Here is an 18,404-nt window from a genome sequence, read left to right as displayed (position 1 = left end):
CACCCTAGCAACCAGCTATGAATGCCTAGCAACCACCTAGCAACCAGCTATCAACCAGCTACGGAAACTCTAGCAACACCTTCTGACACCATAGCAATCACCTAGCAACACCCTAGCAACCACCTACAGTTGCATAGCTACACCCTAGCAACCATCTAGGAATGCCTAGCATCCACCTACCATGCAGCTACCGATACCCTAGCAACACCTTCTGACCCCATATCAACCACCTAGCAACACCCTAGTAACCACCTGCAATTGCATAGCAACACCCTAGCAACCAACCAGGAACACCTAGCAACCACCTAGCAATACCATAGCAACCACCTAGCAATACCATAGCAACCACCTAGCAATGATTAGTGACATCATAGCAATCACCTAGCAGCAGCAGAATAGGCCCATCTCAAAATTACTTCAGGAAGGCACACTTAGGTTCGCTTCTAAAAACTAGGGAGCAGGCATGCTGTAACAATGTGAGACCTCAAAGAGAACCACGGCAGTATTGAACATGGCAGCGCGCAACTGACTAAAAAAAGTTTATCAATTGGATTCTTTCCACGCCAACAATGTCTAAACAGCCTTAAAGGTATTCAAATACATTTCAGTTGTATCCGTAAAAACTTTAGCACCCTGGAGCACAGTGAAATTCTGAACAGTTTAGAAATTTTTATAGACGAGTGCTTCAAGAGAATTGCTATGGGGAAATCAGACAAAACGCTGACTTCCTCCACCTGTAAAAACAGCTCGTCCTTAATGAGAAGCCGCCCGAGGACTCCCCAGAAGTGGCTTCTCCTAATACCAATGATGTGATGGACATTTTGGAATCTATAGATAAATGGCTATCCAGCTTAGATGCTCGTCTATACCTAATGGAAATTCTCCATAAAGAGTTCCAGGCTTTGCGCGTGTCAGTGGAATACAGCCAACAGCATATGGGGCGCCGTTTGTAAAGATAGCAAACATTTTTGTACTTGCCACTTTTTCAACATTTAGTGCAATTTTCTGACATTTAGCTAGAAGTCAATGGTGTTGTGGATCATCAGGTTTTTTTGCTGTGTAAATTATGTTCAAAATTGTTCATCATATGTAAATATAAATGGTTTGTCTATATATAAATATTAAATGTAAATGTTAAATATAAATGTTAAATGTAAATATAAATATAAATGTTAAATATAAAACTTAAATATAAATATAAATGTTAAATGTAAATATAAATATAAATGTTAAATATAAATGTTAAATGTTAAATATAAATGTTGAGAACGTATGCTAATTAGCCACGCCCATCTGCGTAGAAATGGGCGGGACCGACGAGAGCGCGCTAAGTGGTTGCAGGTTAGAGTTGATAGAGAACAACATGGCGAATTCCGCTCAATTAGAGGTTATTGAACGTGCCTTTTTGGCAGGTGTTCGCGCGGCATTAAATGGCATTGCCACACAAGCGGGAGCAGCATCATCTACGTCTTCTACAGTGACATCGGTAAGTTATGAATGTATTTTGGGGCGGGAGGGGGATCAGTAGTATCGTATAAATTGGCCTTAAGTATTTCCCACCAAGCTTTCTTTGGTGGCGGCAGTTCGTAAGATGCTGCCGCTGAACGTTTTGTTCGGAAATGGCAAGAAAAATCGCTTGCAAAACGGCAAGTCCAATCACAGGAATCACGGGTTCTTATCTTATTAGTGAAAGTATGCTTATAAAAGCATAATTGTTTATATTATTTGGGTTGAATTAATGTAAATATTTGTTTATGAAACCGTTCATAATCTCATGTCTCAGATAGTTCACGTAGTTCATATTTAAGACATTTAAGAGGCCTTTCATTTCAGGTTTCAATACTGGCAGTGCCCTCATGCACATCCAGCACGAATGCCATTATGTCACTGAGATCAGTAAGTTCTGACTTTAGTCACAGCTAACAGATAGCTAGCAACATCAGTCTACAGAGTATTTTTGTAAAATGGAATGAATACATATATGTATAAATATAGATGTTTGTTTATTTGTGAATATGGCAGCTTCTTTTTGGCTAGACAACATAATTTTTAATTTGCACATGAAGACTGTTGTATTAATGTTTCCCTTTCATTCTATTATTAGGCAACACTGCCATCCTTTCCTCGACGTAATGGGGCTCGGTCACATTTCAAACGAAGATCTAGCAAAACCTATACAAAGGACATTATATGTTTGCCTTTCTCACCCGAGGCAACAACATTAGTTATACCCAGAGGAGACAATCGAGTCAAATTGGCTCAGGATGGTCTTGTTGGAAAAATTTCATTTTCCAGTGAGTGGTCTGAAGACCAACTGAGAGATGAAATATCCTCCATCTTCAGATCCACATTTGGATTGTTAGAGAACCAAACACTGCCCTTTCAGTATTTGAGCACCATCAAAGGATGCAAAAAACTAATGAAGCCAAATGTCACTAACAATTTCCCATGGGGTGGTAAGGAAGTGGCCTCCATCTGCTCTATCACATGTCTTTACATAATGGCATTAATGCACATTCCAGCACAGGTAAGCATAACAACATTGTGCTGGTGTTAAATGTAATTTGAGTGCTATCCCATCACGACTAAATATTTTTCCTTTCAGGTTTGATTAGGAATTAACATTTAAAATATTTTTTGCAGCATGTGAGTGTAGAACTGTCTGATGACAGTGATTTTGAGAGTCCAGCACTACAGAGAAGGAGAGGTGAGTAAACTACTACTGGTAATATATGTATAAATGTATGTCATGGATGATATGGTCATTATTATACAGAAATGTTGAGCAGAATATGTCTGTTTAGTGACTCAGCAAGAAGCCCCACAATCTACATCACAGAGGGAAACCCCTGAGAGGCATGAGGGTGTAGCAGCAAATACTCCAGCAGATGAAGGGTTGAATTTGCTGCGAGCAAATGTTCACTTTGCAGATTTTATGTAAGATATTATGTCTGAATTCCATCAGTAGCAAAAATGTTTTTACACATTTTTAAGCCATTGAAAAGCTGAATGTCTCCAAACAACTGCATTTTCATTACATTTCAGATTATATTGTATGTTGATCTGCATTATTGGTCAACAGAAATGTAGATTTCAGCTCATTACCATTTACCTTAATTGTAGCCCTGTTAATCTCGAAGAAGATGAAGCTGTTGAAGAGGCCATAAGACTCAGTCTTTTAGAGGAGGTGGTGCAGCCCTTATATGACTCAAGGTATGATTCATATTTGCTTGTCACAGTAGATTGTAATAGTGTGTTAATATTTCATGCAAGTAGAATATACATTATCTGTTAATCTAATTGTTACTGTATGTAATTATTAACTATTTTGCCATATGTGTGTATACTGTTTGGTAATAATTGTAATGTTAACTCTGTGTGTGCGTTTTGCCAGAATAACTTTGAGCAGAGAAGAAATTACAGGCATTGTGAAAGCACACAGTGAGAGAGTTGTCACATCAGCATTCCGACCGATCCATATAAGCCGAGGAAACTTGTGGACAACTGCCATCCGGCAGTTCAGTAGACGCAAATTTGCAGAGAGCACCGACATGCTTTATGTCACATTTGCCAGTGATGAAAACACTGCTGAGGATGCTGATGACCTAGGAGGACCAAGGCGAGAATTCTTTCGTCTACTTGTAAAAGCCATCTACACAGAAAGTGGAGCCTTTGAAGGTAATTGTTCTAATTAGGCTAAATTCACCAACATTTCAGATTAATCCTGAAAGTTTATACTAATGTCTGCATGTGATTGTTTCTTTTCCAGATAGTTGTTCTGAATAAGCAGTTGTTTTAGTTGTTCATAAATTGTTTTCTCTCCTAGAGGCTCCAAATGGATTTGTTCCAAGAATGAACATTTCTCATGTACAGAATGGAGTATATCGCACTATCGGCCAGATGATGTCTACCATAATAGTCCAGGGTGGTGAACCTCCAGCATTACTTTCTCCTCATGTAGTGGACTACATTGTAACAGGAGATATTCTTCAGGTGCATGTCAGCCCAGATGACGTCGCTGACACTGAACTCAGAGAAAACCTGACAAAGGTTGTTTTCTGTTATTTAAAAACAAAATACATGATGTAGCAATGTGCAAAGCTAGAAATGTAAATGCCAGTTTTAATTTCATTTTCACTTTTCTTTATCTTTTTGTTTCCATTTAACAATGTTTAGGTTGATCAAGCAGCAACCCAAGATGAGTTGAATATAGCAGTGGAATGTTGTGATTCATGGAGATTTGAAGTTGAAGGTCTTCCAAACCCAGTCAACATGGAGACCAAAGATGCATTTGTAAAGAATGCAATACACTTCCACAATCTCATTCAACGACAGATCTGCTATGACCAGTTCGTTCAGGGTTTGAAGCACTATGAGGTTAGTTTTTTGATAATCCTTGAGCCTTATTTTAATACAATGAGTATATATAAACAAACAGCTATTTTCAGTACTGTTATACATAATAGTACTTCTCATGTGTGATCCACAATAAACTCTCTATATATATGTGTATTACACAGATTTTGAACTTTTTTTTTTGTTTAAAAGGTCCTACCACTATTGAAAGAAAATCCTTCTATGAGGGTTTTCTTTGATATGCCCAAAGAAGCCAGTGAAGTCACTGCACATGTTGTGGCTGGTCTTCTGAAGCCAAATTACTCAGTGCTTGGTAGTAATAGAAGACCAAAAGAGGAGCTAATGGTAGTAAAATTCCGAGAGTTCCTTTACTCTGTACAAGGTCAGTGGAATATAGGATAATACTGCATATCTGATAAAATATCTTGGTCTTTTGACATTTTTGTACCCTTTTCAACTCTTCAGAGAATGATCTTGGGGAATGTCTCAACACAAGGAACCTCACTGAGGCAGAGAAGGCGTTCATCCTGACCTTGAGTCCTGCACATGTACTTGCTTTTGCAACAGGGAGCAGCAAAGTCCCTGCAGTTGGATTCAGTCCTAGTCCCAAGCTCACCTTTGTTCACGATGAGATGAAGCACCTTCCACTTGCTCACACATGCTCAAACGAGCTTCTGATTTTTATAAATACAAAGAATTTGGCAGATGACACTGCATTTGATTATCATTTTATTGTGGCTCTCATGAATGGTGGCATTTTCAGTACTGTGTAGACTAGTCAAAAGTATCTAGCGTTCCACACACACAGCTCATTTACACACACATCTCATTTACACACACAGCTCATTGCTCATTCATAATTTTGTTAAACACAAACTCCTGTACTCTCAGGAATAATGTCTTTCCGTTGTTACCATCGTTGTCAAGGGGGTTTACTGTATCAAACAACTCTTGTAAACCCTGTTCATTCAAAGGGGAAAATGAATAGTTCATATGCGAAGGTGTTGATGTTTGGTTCATGGTGGATGTGGAGTTTACTGTTCTTTCTTCGCTAGCAACATCTGGATTGTTAAGAAACAAAAGATGTCTATCCACTGTGTAAAGCTGAACTGGTGTTCTGTTCCCTTCAGAGGAGATTGAATGATTGTTAAATGCATCTTTAAACTCATCCAGTGTGCGATTTAACCTTGGAATATATACAAAATGCAAAGAAAATAAATCAGTTTCATTTTCTACATTCAAAGCCTCCATTGATTCCAGCTCATAAAAAATGGGAGCGTAAACATGACTACAGTTCCTGTTTAAATCCCGATTGAACCGTTCAATTCTTTGGTTATGTACTGAGTTTCCAGTTAGTACAGATGTTTCACCGCGGTGCAGTCTCATGTCCTGCCAAATCTGGACATTTTCCCCTCCGTGATCAGTTCTAACATGGAGAGGCCTGCCAAATTCACTGACAGCTGTACTGAAAAGGTCCTTGACAGTTTCAGCTCGATTGTTGTTGGAACACCTAAGAAACATCAACATCCGACTGTATCCATCCATTGCACCATGTACAACCAGTTTCCACCTAATCAATTTATGGTTTCCATCCACGTGCCAGATATAATTTGGACAGGGTACAGCATAAACACGTCGATGAACTGCTGTTCTTCTCCTTGATTCGAGACCAGTACCGTCAATCCTTTTCACTGACTCTCGTAGACGCCTTCTCTGCACAATGATGCCTCTGGAACGTAGATGTCCATTCAGCATTACTTCTCCTGCATGTGGATGTTCTGACTTTATTTGGTTAATCATAGCATCCAATTCCTCATCTGGAATACTGGAAAACTTGGATTGTGGAATATTGTACTCTTGCATATATTTGTATAATGTGGGTCTGGAAATCACCAGGACTGATGCTACCTCAGTTAATGTCAAACTTAGTGACAGCAAATTCTCAATGTCCTCTTTGGAAATCTGGTTTAGGCTGCCATCCTACAATTATAGAGTAAAATTAGGAAACAGTGTAAGTATACAATAAGACAAAAAGACATAGTATTCTACCTTGAATTTTAGTAATCTATTTAGTAATCTACTGCGCATGTTATACTATTGTAATGCATGTAGCAGTATAGCCTGCTGGTTAACTGAATGGGTAGAACAAAAAACAGTACATGTCCTTGCTGCTTACTTCAGTTTTTTGTTTGTTAAATGGAAATCACTAAACACATTACATGAAAGATCGCACGTTCGCGTGTCAGTATTGACCAATATGCGAACGAGCGACGCGTAGCAGTGACCGATAACCGCAAATGATTAAGGTCCACATTTCCTGTGATTGGACTTGCCGTTTTGCAAGCGATTTTTCTTGCCATTTCCAAACAAAACGTTCAGCGGCAGCATCTTACGAACTGCCGCCACCAACGAAAGCTTGGTGGGAAATACTTAAGGCCAATTTATACGATACTACTGATCCCCCTCCTGCCCCAAAATACATTCATAACTTACCGATGTCACTGTAGAAGACGTAGATGATGCTGCTCCCGCTTGTGTGGCAATGCCATTTAATGCCGCGCGAACACCTGCCAAAACAGCACGTTCAATAACCTCTAATTGAGCGGAATTCGCCATGTTGTTCTTTATCAGCTCTAACCTGCAACCACTTAGCACGCTCTCGTCGGTCCCGCCCATTTCTACGCAGATGGGCGTGGCTAATTAGCATACGTTCTCAACATTTATATTTAACATTTAACATTTATATTTACATTTAACATTTATATTTAACATTTATATTTATATTTAAGTTTTATATTTAACATTTAACATTTATATTTATATTTACATTTAACATTTATATTTAACATTTATATTTATATTTAAGTTTTATATTTAACATTTATATTTACATTTACATTTAACATTTATATTTAACATTTACATTTAATATTTATATATAGACAAACCATTTATATTTACATATGATGAACAATTTTGAACATAATTTACACAGCAAAAAAACCTGATGATCCACAACACCACTGACTTCTAGCTAAATGTCAGAAAATTGCACTAAATGTTGAAAAAGTGGCAAGTACAAAAATGTTTGCTATCTTTACAAACGGCGCCCCATAACAGCAGGTGGAATCACTCGCTGCAAAAAATGTGACCCTCAGGGAATCGGTAAAATCCCTCACAGATGGAATGACACGCCTTTCGGAGGAAAATTAAAAAATAAAAGAAAATATCATTGACCTCCAGGCCCAAAGCATGAGAGACAATATAATACTTTCAGGCATCCCGGAGAAAGCAGACGAGGATCCAGAAACAATGATGAAAGAGTTCATTCAAACTCACCTAAAACTCCCGGAGGGCACAGTAAAAACCATCAGCTTCCATCAAGTTCACCGCCTAGGAGGGAAGAGACCCGACGGACGCAGACCTAGACCAATTGTGGCCAAATTCGAGCACTTAGAAAAAAAAAAACTGGTTAAAAGCCGTGGCCGGGAATTAAAAGGAACGGACTGTAGCATCAACGACCAGTTTCCCAAGGAGATCCAGGAAAGAAGGAAGATCCTGTTTCCTGTATGGAAAAAATTAATTGATGGAGGCTCATTGCGGTCGACAAATTGTACATCAGTGGACGGCTCTATCGCGACCAGAATTGCATCCTCTGGCTGTTCTGAATCTGTAACAGGTGATCTGTATCCACACCAACATTCTCGACTTATTTCTTTTTACTCACGCTTTCCTCAGCATATTGGTTTTGCAGATAGATCTAGATATAATAATTGCCAATCTAATAAGCTTAAGGTATTGTCGTCATCTCTCTTCTTTTATTATTATTATTTTTTATCCTTTTTGTTGTTCTCTTTTTCTTTTTGTTCCTTGTTTTTCCCCTGTTTATTGCTGTTGTCACTTTGGGATGTTGCTTTGGCTCCTGCACTGTTTTAGTTCACTTAAGGCTCCTTCCACATTTTCTCACTACTTTTTCTCCGCGTCACATTTCTGTTACCTTCCCATTTTCTCCATTGTTGCTATATGCTCAATGCACAGTATAAATAATGACACAAAGTATACACAACGCCAACACAAACACAAGCATACAACACAGTTATATACATGTTCACTTCAGACACATACAAATAATATGGATACAAACATGCAGGTCACACATGATGCAGTCACACACACACACACACACACACACACACACACACCTTTAGCAAACATCAAACATCGTAACAGTTAAAATAAATATGTCCACACTGAGATTTGTCACATGGAATGTACGTGGAATTGGTTCCAGGAAAAAGAGGCTAAAAATTGCTAATTGGTTAAATGACTTGGAGGCAGACATTGTATTTTTACAAGACTCATATGGCCAAAACATCTGAATATATGCATACCTTCCCACAGTTCCCTCATACGTACTCAGCCTGCTACAACTCAAAACAAAGAGGCGTAACCATATTAATTAACAAAAGGATTCATTTCACCATTAGCAACACTATAAAAGATGCAGAAGGTATATTTATAATACTAAATTTATCTATTCAAAATATGGATTTCTGCATTGCTAGTGTATATAGACTGAACGTTGACGACTGCTCCCTTTTTCATACTTTCTTCACTTCACTTTCTGATCACTCGCACACCACACTCATTATAGGACTTCAACTAGGTATTGAACCCAGAAATGGACAGGCTCAGCATGGCAGTGAACCTAAGGAACTGGCTCTCTGTAGAAATGATTTTGGTCTTTGCGATGCCTGGCGTTCACATCACCACACTTCCAGGGGTTACACGTTCTTTTCACTGGTACACCACTCACATTCTCGCTTAGATTATTTTTTAATTAGCAGCTCCACGATGAGGCACATCACAAAAATTCAGATATACTCTATCCTTATCAGTGATCACTCACCGGTGTCTGTACTGTAATATATTTTTATGTGGTACATACAATAAAATCTTGATCTTTAAGTAAAAATGTATTGAGTCTCCAGTTCCTGCTCGGTGGTGTGACTCTGTACTTAACCAAAGATACAGTATATTGTCATGTGGTACCTTGGGCGGAGCTTAATTTTGTTCCGCTTTTGATGTCATAAGAGGAAGGGGTGTATCCTTTATTCTGATTGGTCGAGGGCTTATGCCCATATATGGTATCAATACATGCTTATGCCGCGTGTTGCCGATAGGGGGCCATATGGTTTGGGAGATTGCCGTTATGTCCATATATGGTATCAATACATGCTTATGCCACGTGTTGCCGATAGGGGGGTATATGGTTTGGGAGATTAAACTTTAATAGAATAAAAATACATTACATGTATTTATTAATGTGCTTTTTTATATTATGTTTTTAAATAATAATAAAACATAGAGAAGGATGATGGCAAGCTAGCGCATACACGTTCAGCGGGGGAACCGTCCGGCCCCGTGTTGTTAGTAAGCGCCATGGCGTATTTTTAAAGAAAGCACCAAAATGTTTTAAAGAAGAAAAACTTTAGCGTTATTTTAAAATAAAAGCAGGGTGAATCTAAACAAACATGCCCGAAAGAAGCAGCAGAAGAGCAAATTTAAGCAAGCGCAAGCGAAACCGATAAACATACCGCACGTCGTTTTAAAAGAAGAGAACACTCATTACATTTAACCACCACGAAAGACTTTAGTGATATTTACCAGTTTGGAGAAAGCATGCAAGCGGCAAACTTTTAGAAGAAATAGGACGAAACGATCCCGGAGCTCAGCCATATGCGACTTGTCTGTTTGAACAACGCGGGTCGGAATGGATGATCGCTTTCAAAATGGCGATGCCGGCAGAGCGCCTGTTATTTCAAATAAAGCCCCTACAACCGTAATGTTTTTAAGGAATGAAGCACTTTTCTACCAATGGGAATAATAAAGTAAAGTGCTCTGAGCATTTTCAACAGCAATAATCAAGGAATAACGCGGATTTTGATGTTGTCCCCCACAAGAGGCTCCTACTTAAACTCAAAGCGACAGGTATTTTAGGTACCGTAGCGACCTGGATTGATAACTGGTTAACAGATAGGAAACAGCGAGTAGTTATAAGAGGCACAATGTCACAGTGGGCTTGCGTTCATAGTGGGGTACCGCAGGGTTCGATTTTAGGGCCACTATTGTTCCTAATTTACATAAATGATATGGATACCAATATATACAGTAAACTGGTGAAATTTGCAGATGACACCATGGTGGGTGGTGTAGCAGATACTGAATTAGTGGCTCAGCAGCTACAGCGAGATCTTGATTTAATTAGTGACTGGGCCGATACCTGGCAGATGAAATTTAACATCAATAAATGTAAGGTACTCCATCTAGGGAGCAGAAATATAAAGTACAGGTATTTCATGGGTGTCACTGAAATAAAGGTAGCTGATCATGAGAAAGACCTTGGTGTGTATGTTGATGCTTCCATGTCCCATTCTCGCCAGTGTGGGGAAGCAATAAAAAAGGCCAATAGGATGTTGGGGTATATCTCCAGGTGTGTGGAGTTTAAGTCAAGGGAGGTAATGCTAAGATTATACAATTCCTTGGTGAGACCTCACCTAGAATATTGTGGTTTGGTCACCATATCTTAAAAAGGACATTGTGGCCTTAGAAAAGGTGCAGCGTAGGGCCACAAAAATGATTCCTGGTCTTAGAGGAATGTCATACGAGGAACGGTTACTTGAGCTAAATCTGTTCAGTCTCAACCAAAGGAGACTGAGGGGGGACATGATCCAGGTATATAAGATTCTAACAGGTTTGGATGCTGTTCAACCAAATAGTTTCTTCAGCATTACTTTAAATACACGAACTCGTGGCCATAGGTGGAAATTAGCGGGAGAACATTTCAAGCTGGATTTAAGGAAGCACTTCTTTACACAGCGTGTAGTCAGAGTATGGAATAGCCTTCCTGATAATGTAGTGCAAGCTGAATCCTTGGGTTCCTTTAAATCAGAGCTAGATAAGATTTTAACGACTCTGAGCTATTAGTTTAGTTCTCCCCAAGCGAGCTTGAGGGCCGAATGGCCTCCTCTCGTTTGTATAGTTCTTATGTTCTTATAATTCTTGTTTAAACGAGCGCATGCACTCTCTCTGGCTCGCTCTCATGGAACGCATGCGCGTAGATTCACACAGCATTTCCTTTATTGAGCCAGCTCGTTGCGGCAAGCAACTGTCAAATGGCGAACAATTGTCAAATTGTTGCCGGTCTCATACAGATAGTGCCAGCCATGAGTTTGATGACACCGGCGACGCACCATCACTGCGACTTAGTGCCGCTAAACACAACATGGGCACCCCGCAAACCACGGAGGCAACGCAAGCATGGAGCTCTGTGCAGCATATTCTCGCATAAAGAATGTATCTGTATAAAACTCGAGAAAAAGTTTGAACAAAGTGAGATCGACGGGGAATCATTAGACCAGCCCCTTTGTGGCGATAGCAGCTAATAAGATGAGAGAAGACTGTACTTAACCATGGTCAGGGGCGGACTGGCCATCGGGAGCACCGGGACATTTCCCGGTGGCCTGACGGTAGTTCTGGCCTGCCGGCTGCCGCTGTGCAGACGATCAGCCTGGCATGTGATAGGCTGGTGTGCAACTACGAATTAATTGACGGATCTCTCAATCTACGAATCAGGCAATGGGGGAGGGAAAATTACACTCCCACATGACCCAACGTCAGCGCACTGCCTAATATCTGGCTATATCCAGAGACAGGGTAAATCTGACTAAATCGTTCAAGAAATGGAGCGTAAACGCAGAGGAGGAGCAGAGAGGGAGCGTATAAAAAGGAAAAAAAGCCCTGGCCGCAGACGCAGCAAGCTGCAAAATCCCAGCCATGTTCGCCAGTAAGGGAACAAGTTGGTCAAGATTACATTTACATTATATTTATAATAATTTGGCAGACGAACACTTTCATCCAAATCACTTAGATAATCACAATAGATAAAATTAAACCAACAAACGAGCAACAATATGTAAGTGCTGCTGTGCTGTGTCAAGTTTCGTTTCGTCTACATGTAGCATATTTTTTATATAATAAATAAAAATGAATAAAAAGTAGACAGAATAGTGTTAGTGGGTCAAATTGTTTTAAATAATAAATAAATCAAGTAGATGGTATGGAAAAGAATACAGTATTAGTTATTTTGATTTTTAATTTCTAGTCTACAATATATAGCCTACAATGTTTGTTTGTTTATTTATTTATTTTGAAAAGGTGACGAAGGAAGCGTCAGTAGCACTAGTGCTGCAAATGCTCCTGCTGTTGAGCTAGAGGTGGTGGACAGTTCAGCGTTTGAGTCAGAGCAGGAACCTTCAGGTAAAGTTTAAGATAAGCAAAACTAAACATGCAGGCAGCAGGCTATACTTTTTAAACAACATGTGCTTTTTATGATTTATAAGATCAGTAGTAGGACTGTGATTTTGGGGACATACAACTGATGGCTGCACAATTATAAATACAGATTATTGAACCCGCTTATTTCATATTGCAGAGCAACTAGATGTGCAGAGTGAGAGAGAGAATGATTCAGGGAAAGGTGAAGGAGACAGTGAAAGCCTTGATATCTCTTTTGATTATTTTGCCCGTCCACAGTCTAAGGATTTAGATTTTTTTTTTAAGTATCACCCAATTCAAACATCTGAAAGAGCCATTCCTGATGTATTACATTCAAAAGATGGCACAAACAGAAAATGGCTGACATACAATGAAAGTAATCACTCCCTATTCTGCTCAGTATGTCTTGCATTTGCAAAACCTTTAGGCAGTGATTGATGTAGTGAAAGTTATTGGTAAATGTGACTGCAGCAGCAGAGGTGGCCTGGGAGTGGAGTCAAATTCCCGGCCTGAATTATTGTCCCAGTCCGCCACTGACCATGGTGAAAAACGTATTAATACCCACCACGCCTGTGAGCCAGCACTCAAAGACGACGAGACACACCTCCCCAGCTAGCAATGGCGTGCAAACAGACAACTTCGACTATCCCAACATCTCCTGAAGCGACCACGCAGCCGGATCCGTCCTGTCAGCTGCCTATGATAGACGAGCATACTTTTGGACTGCTGCTGAACAACGCTGAAACCGACCCTCAGCGGTCACCATCCTGGTCTCCACCAATACAGCCATCGACTTTTGGGCTGCGACTTGACAACTCACCAGAGCCTTTTGGCCGGCGGATGGTCAGCATACCTGAGCTTTAGCAGGCCGCATCATGGGGTCCGTATGGCCTTTCATCGTCACCCCCATCAAGCCCAACATGGGCACAATGGCTGGCCTCGTTGGTTGCGGCTGCGGCGGTGACCCCGCATGTATTCTTGAGAGCACCACGGTCCCCGTCACCGATGCTCGAGGAGCTCTGCGAGAGTTTTGAGGCAATGTGTGAAGATGTTGTGGATGGGAGCATCACTGACTCGGCTATGAAAATTATCAAAGGGGCTCTTGCCTGCATTCTGGATCATGTAATCCAGGAGGACTTGAAGGAGGACTGTGTAGGGTGCGCTGTGATGCATCCTAGCCAGCGTCGGCACACGTGCCTGTACGACCCCGAGCCATTTTATTTCTTTCACAATTTTGAAAAGCTGGTCAAAAAGCTGTATAGACCATGGTTTAAACATATCATCACGAAAGCGGTGACGGTGTTCAATCCCCATCCCTCGCCCGTGAAAGTACAGGGCGCTGTTGAGGCAGTCATGTATGATCTTAAAGCTGAAATAAACGTACGGGAGAAATTGCGCGAGTTGAAACATGAAGTTGAAGGGGCAGATTACGAGGGGGCTATAGATGACGCATATAATGAATTCTGTATTTTGCACACATACAAACCACCCCAGGCTGATGTGTAAACACTGAACTATGTGATCAAAATGTTTCTGACAATTTTTGCATGCATTCTAAATAAAATGAGTTGACTCAAAAACACTGTGCCATTATTGCTAGAGGTTCATGATGGATGACAAGCGCTTGAAACGCGTCTATTATACACCATCAAACCCTGGGTCTTTTGGAGGCCCCAACAGATTATACAGATCTCTGATAGATGAAGAAGGTGCGTGTAATATAAATAAGAAACAAGTTGCTACATGGCTATCTGGTGAAGATGCGTACACATTACATAAACCGATCAGGTTTAACTTTAAAAGGAACAGAGTCTTTGTGACTAATATCGATTGTCAATGGCAAGCTGACTTGGTGGACATGTCGGCTTACGTGGAACAGAATGACGATTTTAAATATATGTTAACGTGTATAGACATTCTATCAAAATACGCATGGGTACGATGTCTTAAAAGCAAGACGGGGGCAGAGGTAAAGAAAGTGTTTGAAAACATTCTCTCTGAAGGCAGGACCCCTAAAAAGTTTTTTAATGCGTCGTTTCATAAGCTTACCGAGAAACATGGAATAATACATTTCACCACTGGTAACGATGTCAAGGCGTCTGTAGTGGAATGGTTTAACCGCACATTAAAGACACAAATGTGGCACTATTTTACAGCTTATAATACAAGAAGGTATGTGGACATTGTACAAGACCTAGCGATCGCTTACAATAATACACACCACAGTACCATTAAAATGAAACCAGTTGAGGTAAATGCACAGAACGCGGCCCAAGTCTTCAACAACGTTTATGGTTTGATGCCGAGTACATCTAAAAAGCATCATTATAAGTTTAAAATTGAAGATGTGGTCAGGGTGTCTAAAGCACATGGAAAATTCACCAAAGGATACGAGCAAACTTTTACGGATGAGTATTTTACAGTCGCCGAACATCTACCTAGAGCACCGCCGGTGTATAGGTTAAAAGATTATGACGGCGAAATCATAGAGGGGACATTTTACGCCGAAGAGCTACAAAAGATCAGACTAGACAAAGACAAAAACTTCAAAGTTGAGAAAATCGTTGCGGAAAAAACGCAGCGTGGTATAAAAATGTTTTTAGTGAAATGGCAGGGATGGCCAGACAAATTTAACAGCTGGGTTCCTGCTAAACAAGTAGTTGACAAATAAATGCGACGGGGCATGTTTGTAGTGTTCAGTTCCATCAAAAGCGGCCATGGAGGAAAGCGGATTTTATGTCACGCTCCCAAGCAATGCGTCTATGGATGTTTTCCCGCACAATACCATATCAAGCTACACGACAAAACTAGCCAAGCCGATTGAACTTAATGGTAAATGGGAAGTAGGATTAGCTGAAATCCATTACCCGCGTACACTAGTAGAAGAAGAAGACACCTTATTTTACGCGACCGGATGGATGTCGATACCGTCGATCCTACAGTACAAGCTAAAGGCAGGATATTACAGAGATATTGAAAAACTAATCAGTGAGACGAATGACGTTCTAGGAACGTCAAAACTAAAATTTGACTATAGCGTGATAAAAAACAAAATGTATATGGTCGGACCACCGCACGTTGCCTTTAAAGCGAAAGGTAACCTTGCACGGATGCTGGGGTTTGTGCCTGACGTATTTCAGAAGATTGGCGATAGACCATCGGCACCGAACCCAGCCGACATAAGCGCTGGTTTTTACACGATTTACGTGTATTCAGACATTGTCGAGCATCAAAGAGTGGGTGACAGCTACGTGCCTCTTTTACGGAGCGTACATATAGCTGGGGAACACAACTCGATGGTCACAATATCTTACGACAGGATTCATTACGTGTCGCTCTGCAAGAATCACATTGATAACATTGTCATCGAGTTAAAGTCTGACCAGAACCCTTCCGATACGGGAAAACGCTCGTAAAACTGCATTTCAGACCGGTTAAGCAGTACTACCCCCATTAATGTACAGCGCAGACGGCTTTTCAGATCCACATAGATATGTGGAATACTACAGAAACCAGGCGGGTAACGGGCTACCCGGATACAATGGCGCCCCCGTTATGTACGGCGGGGGTCTGGGAGGGCTTTTTCTAGGCCTCCTCAGAATGGCTGTGCCATTTCTGAAAAAGAGTTTCAATATGGCGAAACCGCATTTAAAATCGGCCGCACAAAATATCGTTAAAGGCGTAGTAACAGGAGCCATGACGGGTCAATTGACAGCAGGGGCGGACTGGCCATCGGGAGCACCGGGACATTTCCCGGTGGCCTGACGGTAGTTCTGGCCTGCCGGCTGCCGCTGTGCAGACGATCAGCCTGGCATGTGATAGGCTGGTGTGCAACTACGAATTAATTGACGGATCTCTCAATCTACGAATCAGGCAATGGCGGAGGGAAAATTACACTCCCACATGACCCAACGTCAGCGCACTGCCTAATATCTGGCTATATCCAGAGACAGGGTAAATCTGACTAAATCGTTCAAGAAATGGAGCGTAAACGCAGAGGAGGAGCAGAGAGGGAGCGTATAAAAAGGAAAAAAGCCCTGGCCGCAGACGCAGCAAGCTGCAAAATCCCAGCCATGTTCGCCAGTAAGGGAACAAGTTGGTCAAGATTACATTTACATTATATTTATAATAATTTGGCAGACGAACACTTTCATCCAAATCACTTAGATAATCACAATAGATAAAATTAAACCAACAAACGAGCAACAATATGTAAGTGCTGCTGTGCTGTGTCAAGTTTCGTTTCGTCTACATGTAGCATATTTTTTATATAATAAATAAAAATGAATAAAAAGTAGACAGAATAGTGTTAGTGGGTCAAATTGTTTTAAATAATAAATAAATCAAGTAGATGGTATGGAAAAGAATACAGTATTAGTTATTTTGATTTTTAATTTCTAGTCTACAATATGTAGCCTACAATGTTTGTTTGTTTATTTATTTATTTTGAAAAGGTGACGAAGGAAGCGTCAGTAGCACTAGTGCTGCAAATGCTCCTGCTGTTGAGCTAGAGGTGGTGGACAGTTCAGCGTTTGAGTCAGAGCAGGAACCTTCAGGTAAAGTTTAAGATAAGCAAAACTAAACATGCAGGCAGCAGGCTATACTTTTTAAACAACATGTGCTTTTTATGATTTATAAGATCAGTAGTAGGACTGTGATTTTGGGGACATACAACTGATGGCTGCACAATTATAAATACAGATTATTGAACCCGCTTATTTCATATTGCAGAGCAACTAGATGTGCAGAGTGAGAGAGAGAATGATTCAGGGAAAGGTGAAGGAGACAGTGAAAGCCTTGATATCTCTTTTGATTATTTTGCCCGTCCACAGTCTAAGGATTTAGATTTTTTTTTTAAGTATCACCCAATTCAAACATCTGAAAGAGCCATTCCTGATGTATTACATTCAAAAGATGGCACAAACAGAAAATGGCTGACATACAATGAAAGTAATCACTCCCTATTCTGCTCAGTATGTCTTGCATTTGCAAAACCTTTAGGCAGTGATTGATGTAGTGAAAGTTATTGGTAAATGTGACTGCAGCAGCAGAGGTGGCCTGGGAGTGGAGTCAAATTCCCGGCCTGAATTATTGTCCCAGTCCGCCACTGATTGACAGCACAGCCGCAAGAGGGCTCGGGGCTCATGGTGCTTGCTCGCGGCAAGCGTCATAGACCCCCTGGGGATCGAATTACCTCCGTTAAAAAACGCAAAGCAATACCCAAGAGAGTCACAGTAGTCAAAAAGAAGCGCGAGAAGAAGGTAGCCAAAAAAGGACAGAGAAGAAGATACATTTTCTAAAACTATGGCCCTCATTCACAACATGTCGGAAGAATGTATGAAATCAGAATTGGATATTTTTGCATTACCATACATACATACCTTAACTGATAATGGCCCCCTGGAGTTTTTTATTGCCGGTAATGGGGAAGATTACCTAGATCTCAACAACACGCTACTGCATCTCCGGTGCCGAATCACAAGAGCTAACGGTGCAAACATTGACGCCGGTGCAAAAGTGGGGGTCATAAATTACCCGATCGCCTCGATTTTCTCACAAGTGGACGTATCCCTGGGTGACCGACTAGTGAGCCAATCTAGCAACACTTACCCCTACAGAGCGACGATAGAGTGCCTGCTTAATTATAGCATTGGTACGCTCTCCAGACAGTTTACCTGCGGGCTGTTTTTCAAAGACAGCAGTACAGGAAT

The 18,404-nt window shown here is 40.7% G+C and overlaps 1 protein-coding gene and 1 long non-coding RNA gene across 2 annotated transcripts; one reads left to right on the top strand and one right to left on the bottom strand.

The window, feature by feature from the left end:
• The first annotated feature begins 3,830 nt into the window (after positions 1-3,830).
• Positions 3,831-4,685, top strand: LOC125747399 (uncharacterized). Its single transcript, XR_007399297.1, has 3 exons — positions 3,831-4,050; positions 4,177-4,377; positions 4,549-4,685. It is a non-coding gene; the product is annotated as an uncharacterized LOC125747399 (long non-coding RNA).
• Positions 4,686-4,884: 199 nt separating this feature from the next.
• LOC125747369 (uncharacterized) lies at positions 4,885-7,343 on the bottom strand. The gene is made up of 2 exons (XM_049022564.1): positions 6,850-7,343; positions 4,885-6,336 (listed from the first exon to the last, which is right to left on the bottom strand). Exons 1-2 carry the CDS (start codon positions 7,030-7,032, stop codon positions 5,200-5,202), a joined length of 1,320 nt encoding a protein of 439 aa, XP_048878521.1. The 5' UTR covers positions 7,033-7,343; the 3' UTR covers positions 4,885-5,199.
• Positions 7,344-18,404: the final 11,061 nt, after the last annotated feature.

This window comes from Brienomyrus brachyistius, chromosome 8, assembly GCF_023856365.1.
Source record: "Brienomyrus brachyistius isolate T26 chromosome 8, BBRACH_0.4, whole genome shotgun sequence".
Taxonomy (NCBI): domain Eukaryota; kingdom Metazoa; phylum Chordata; class Actinopteri; order Osteoglossiformes; family Mormyridae; genus Brienomyrus; species Brienomyrus brachyistius.
The sequence above is the reverse complement of the archived record's forward strand: the minus strand, read 5'-3'. Positions and strand labels throughout refer to the sequence as shown.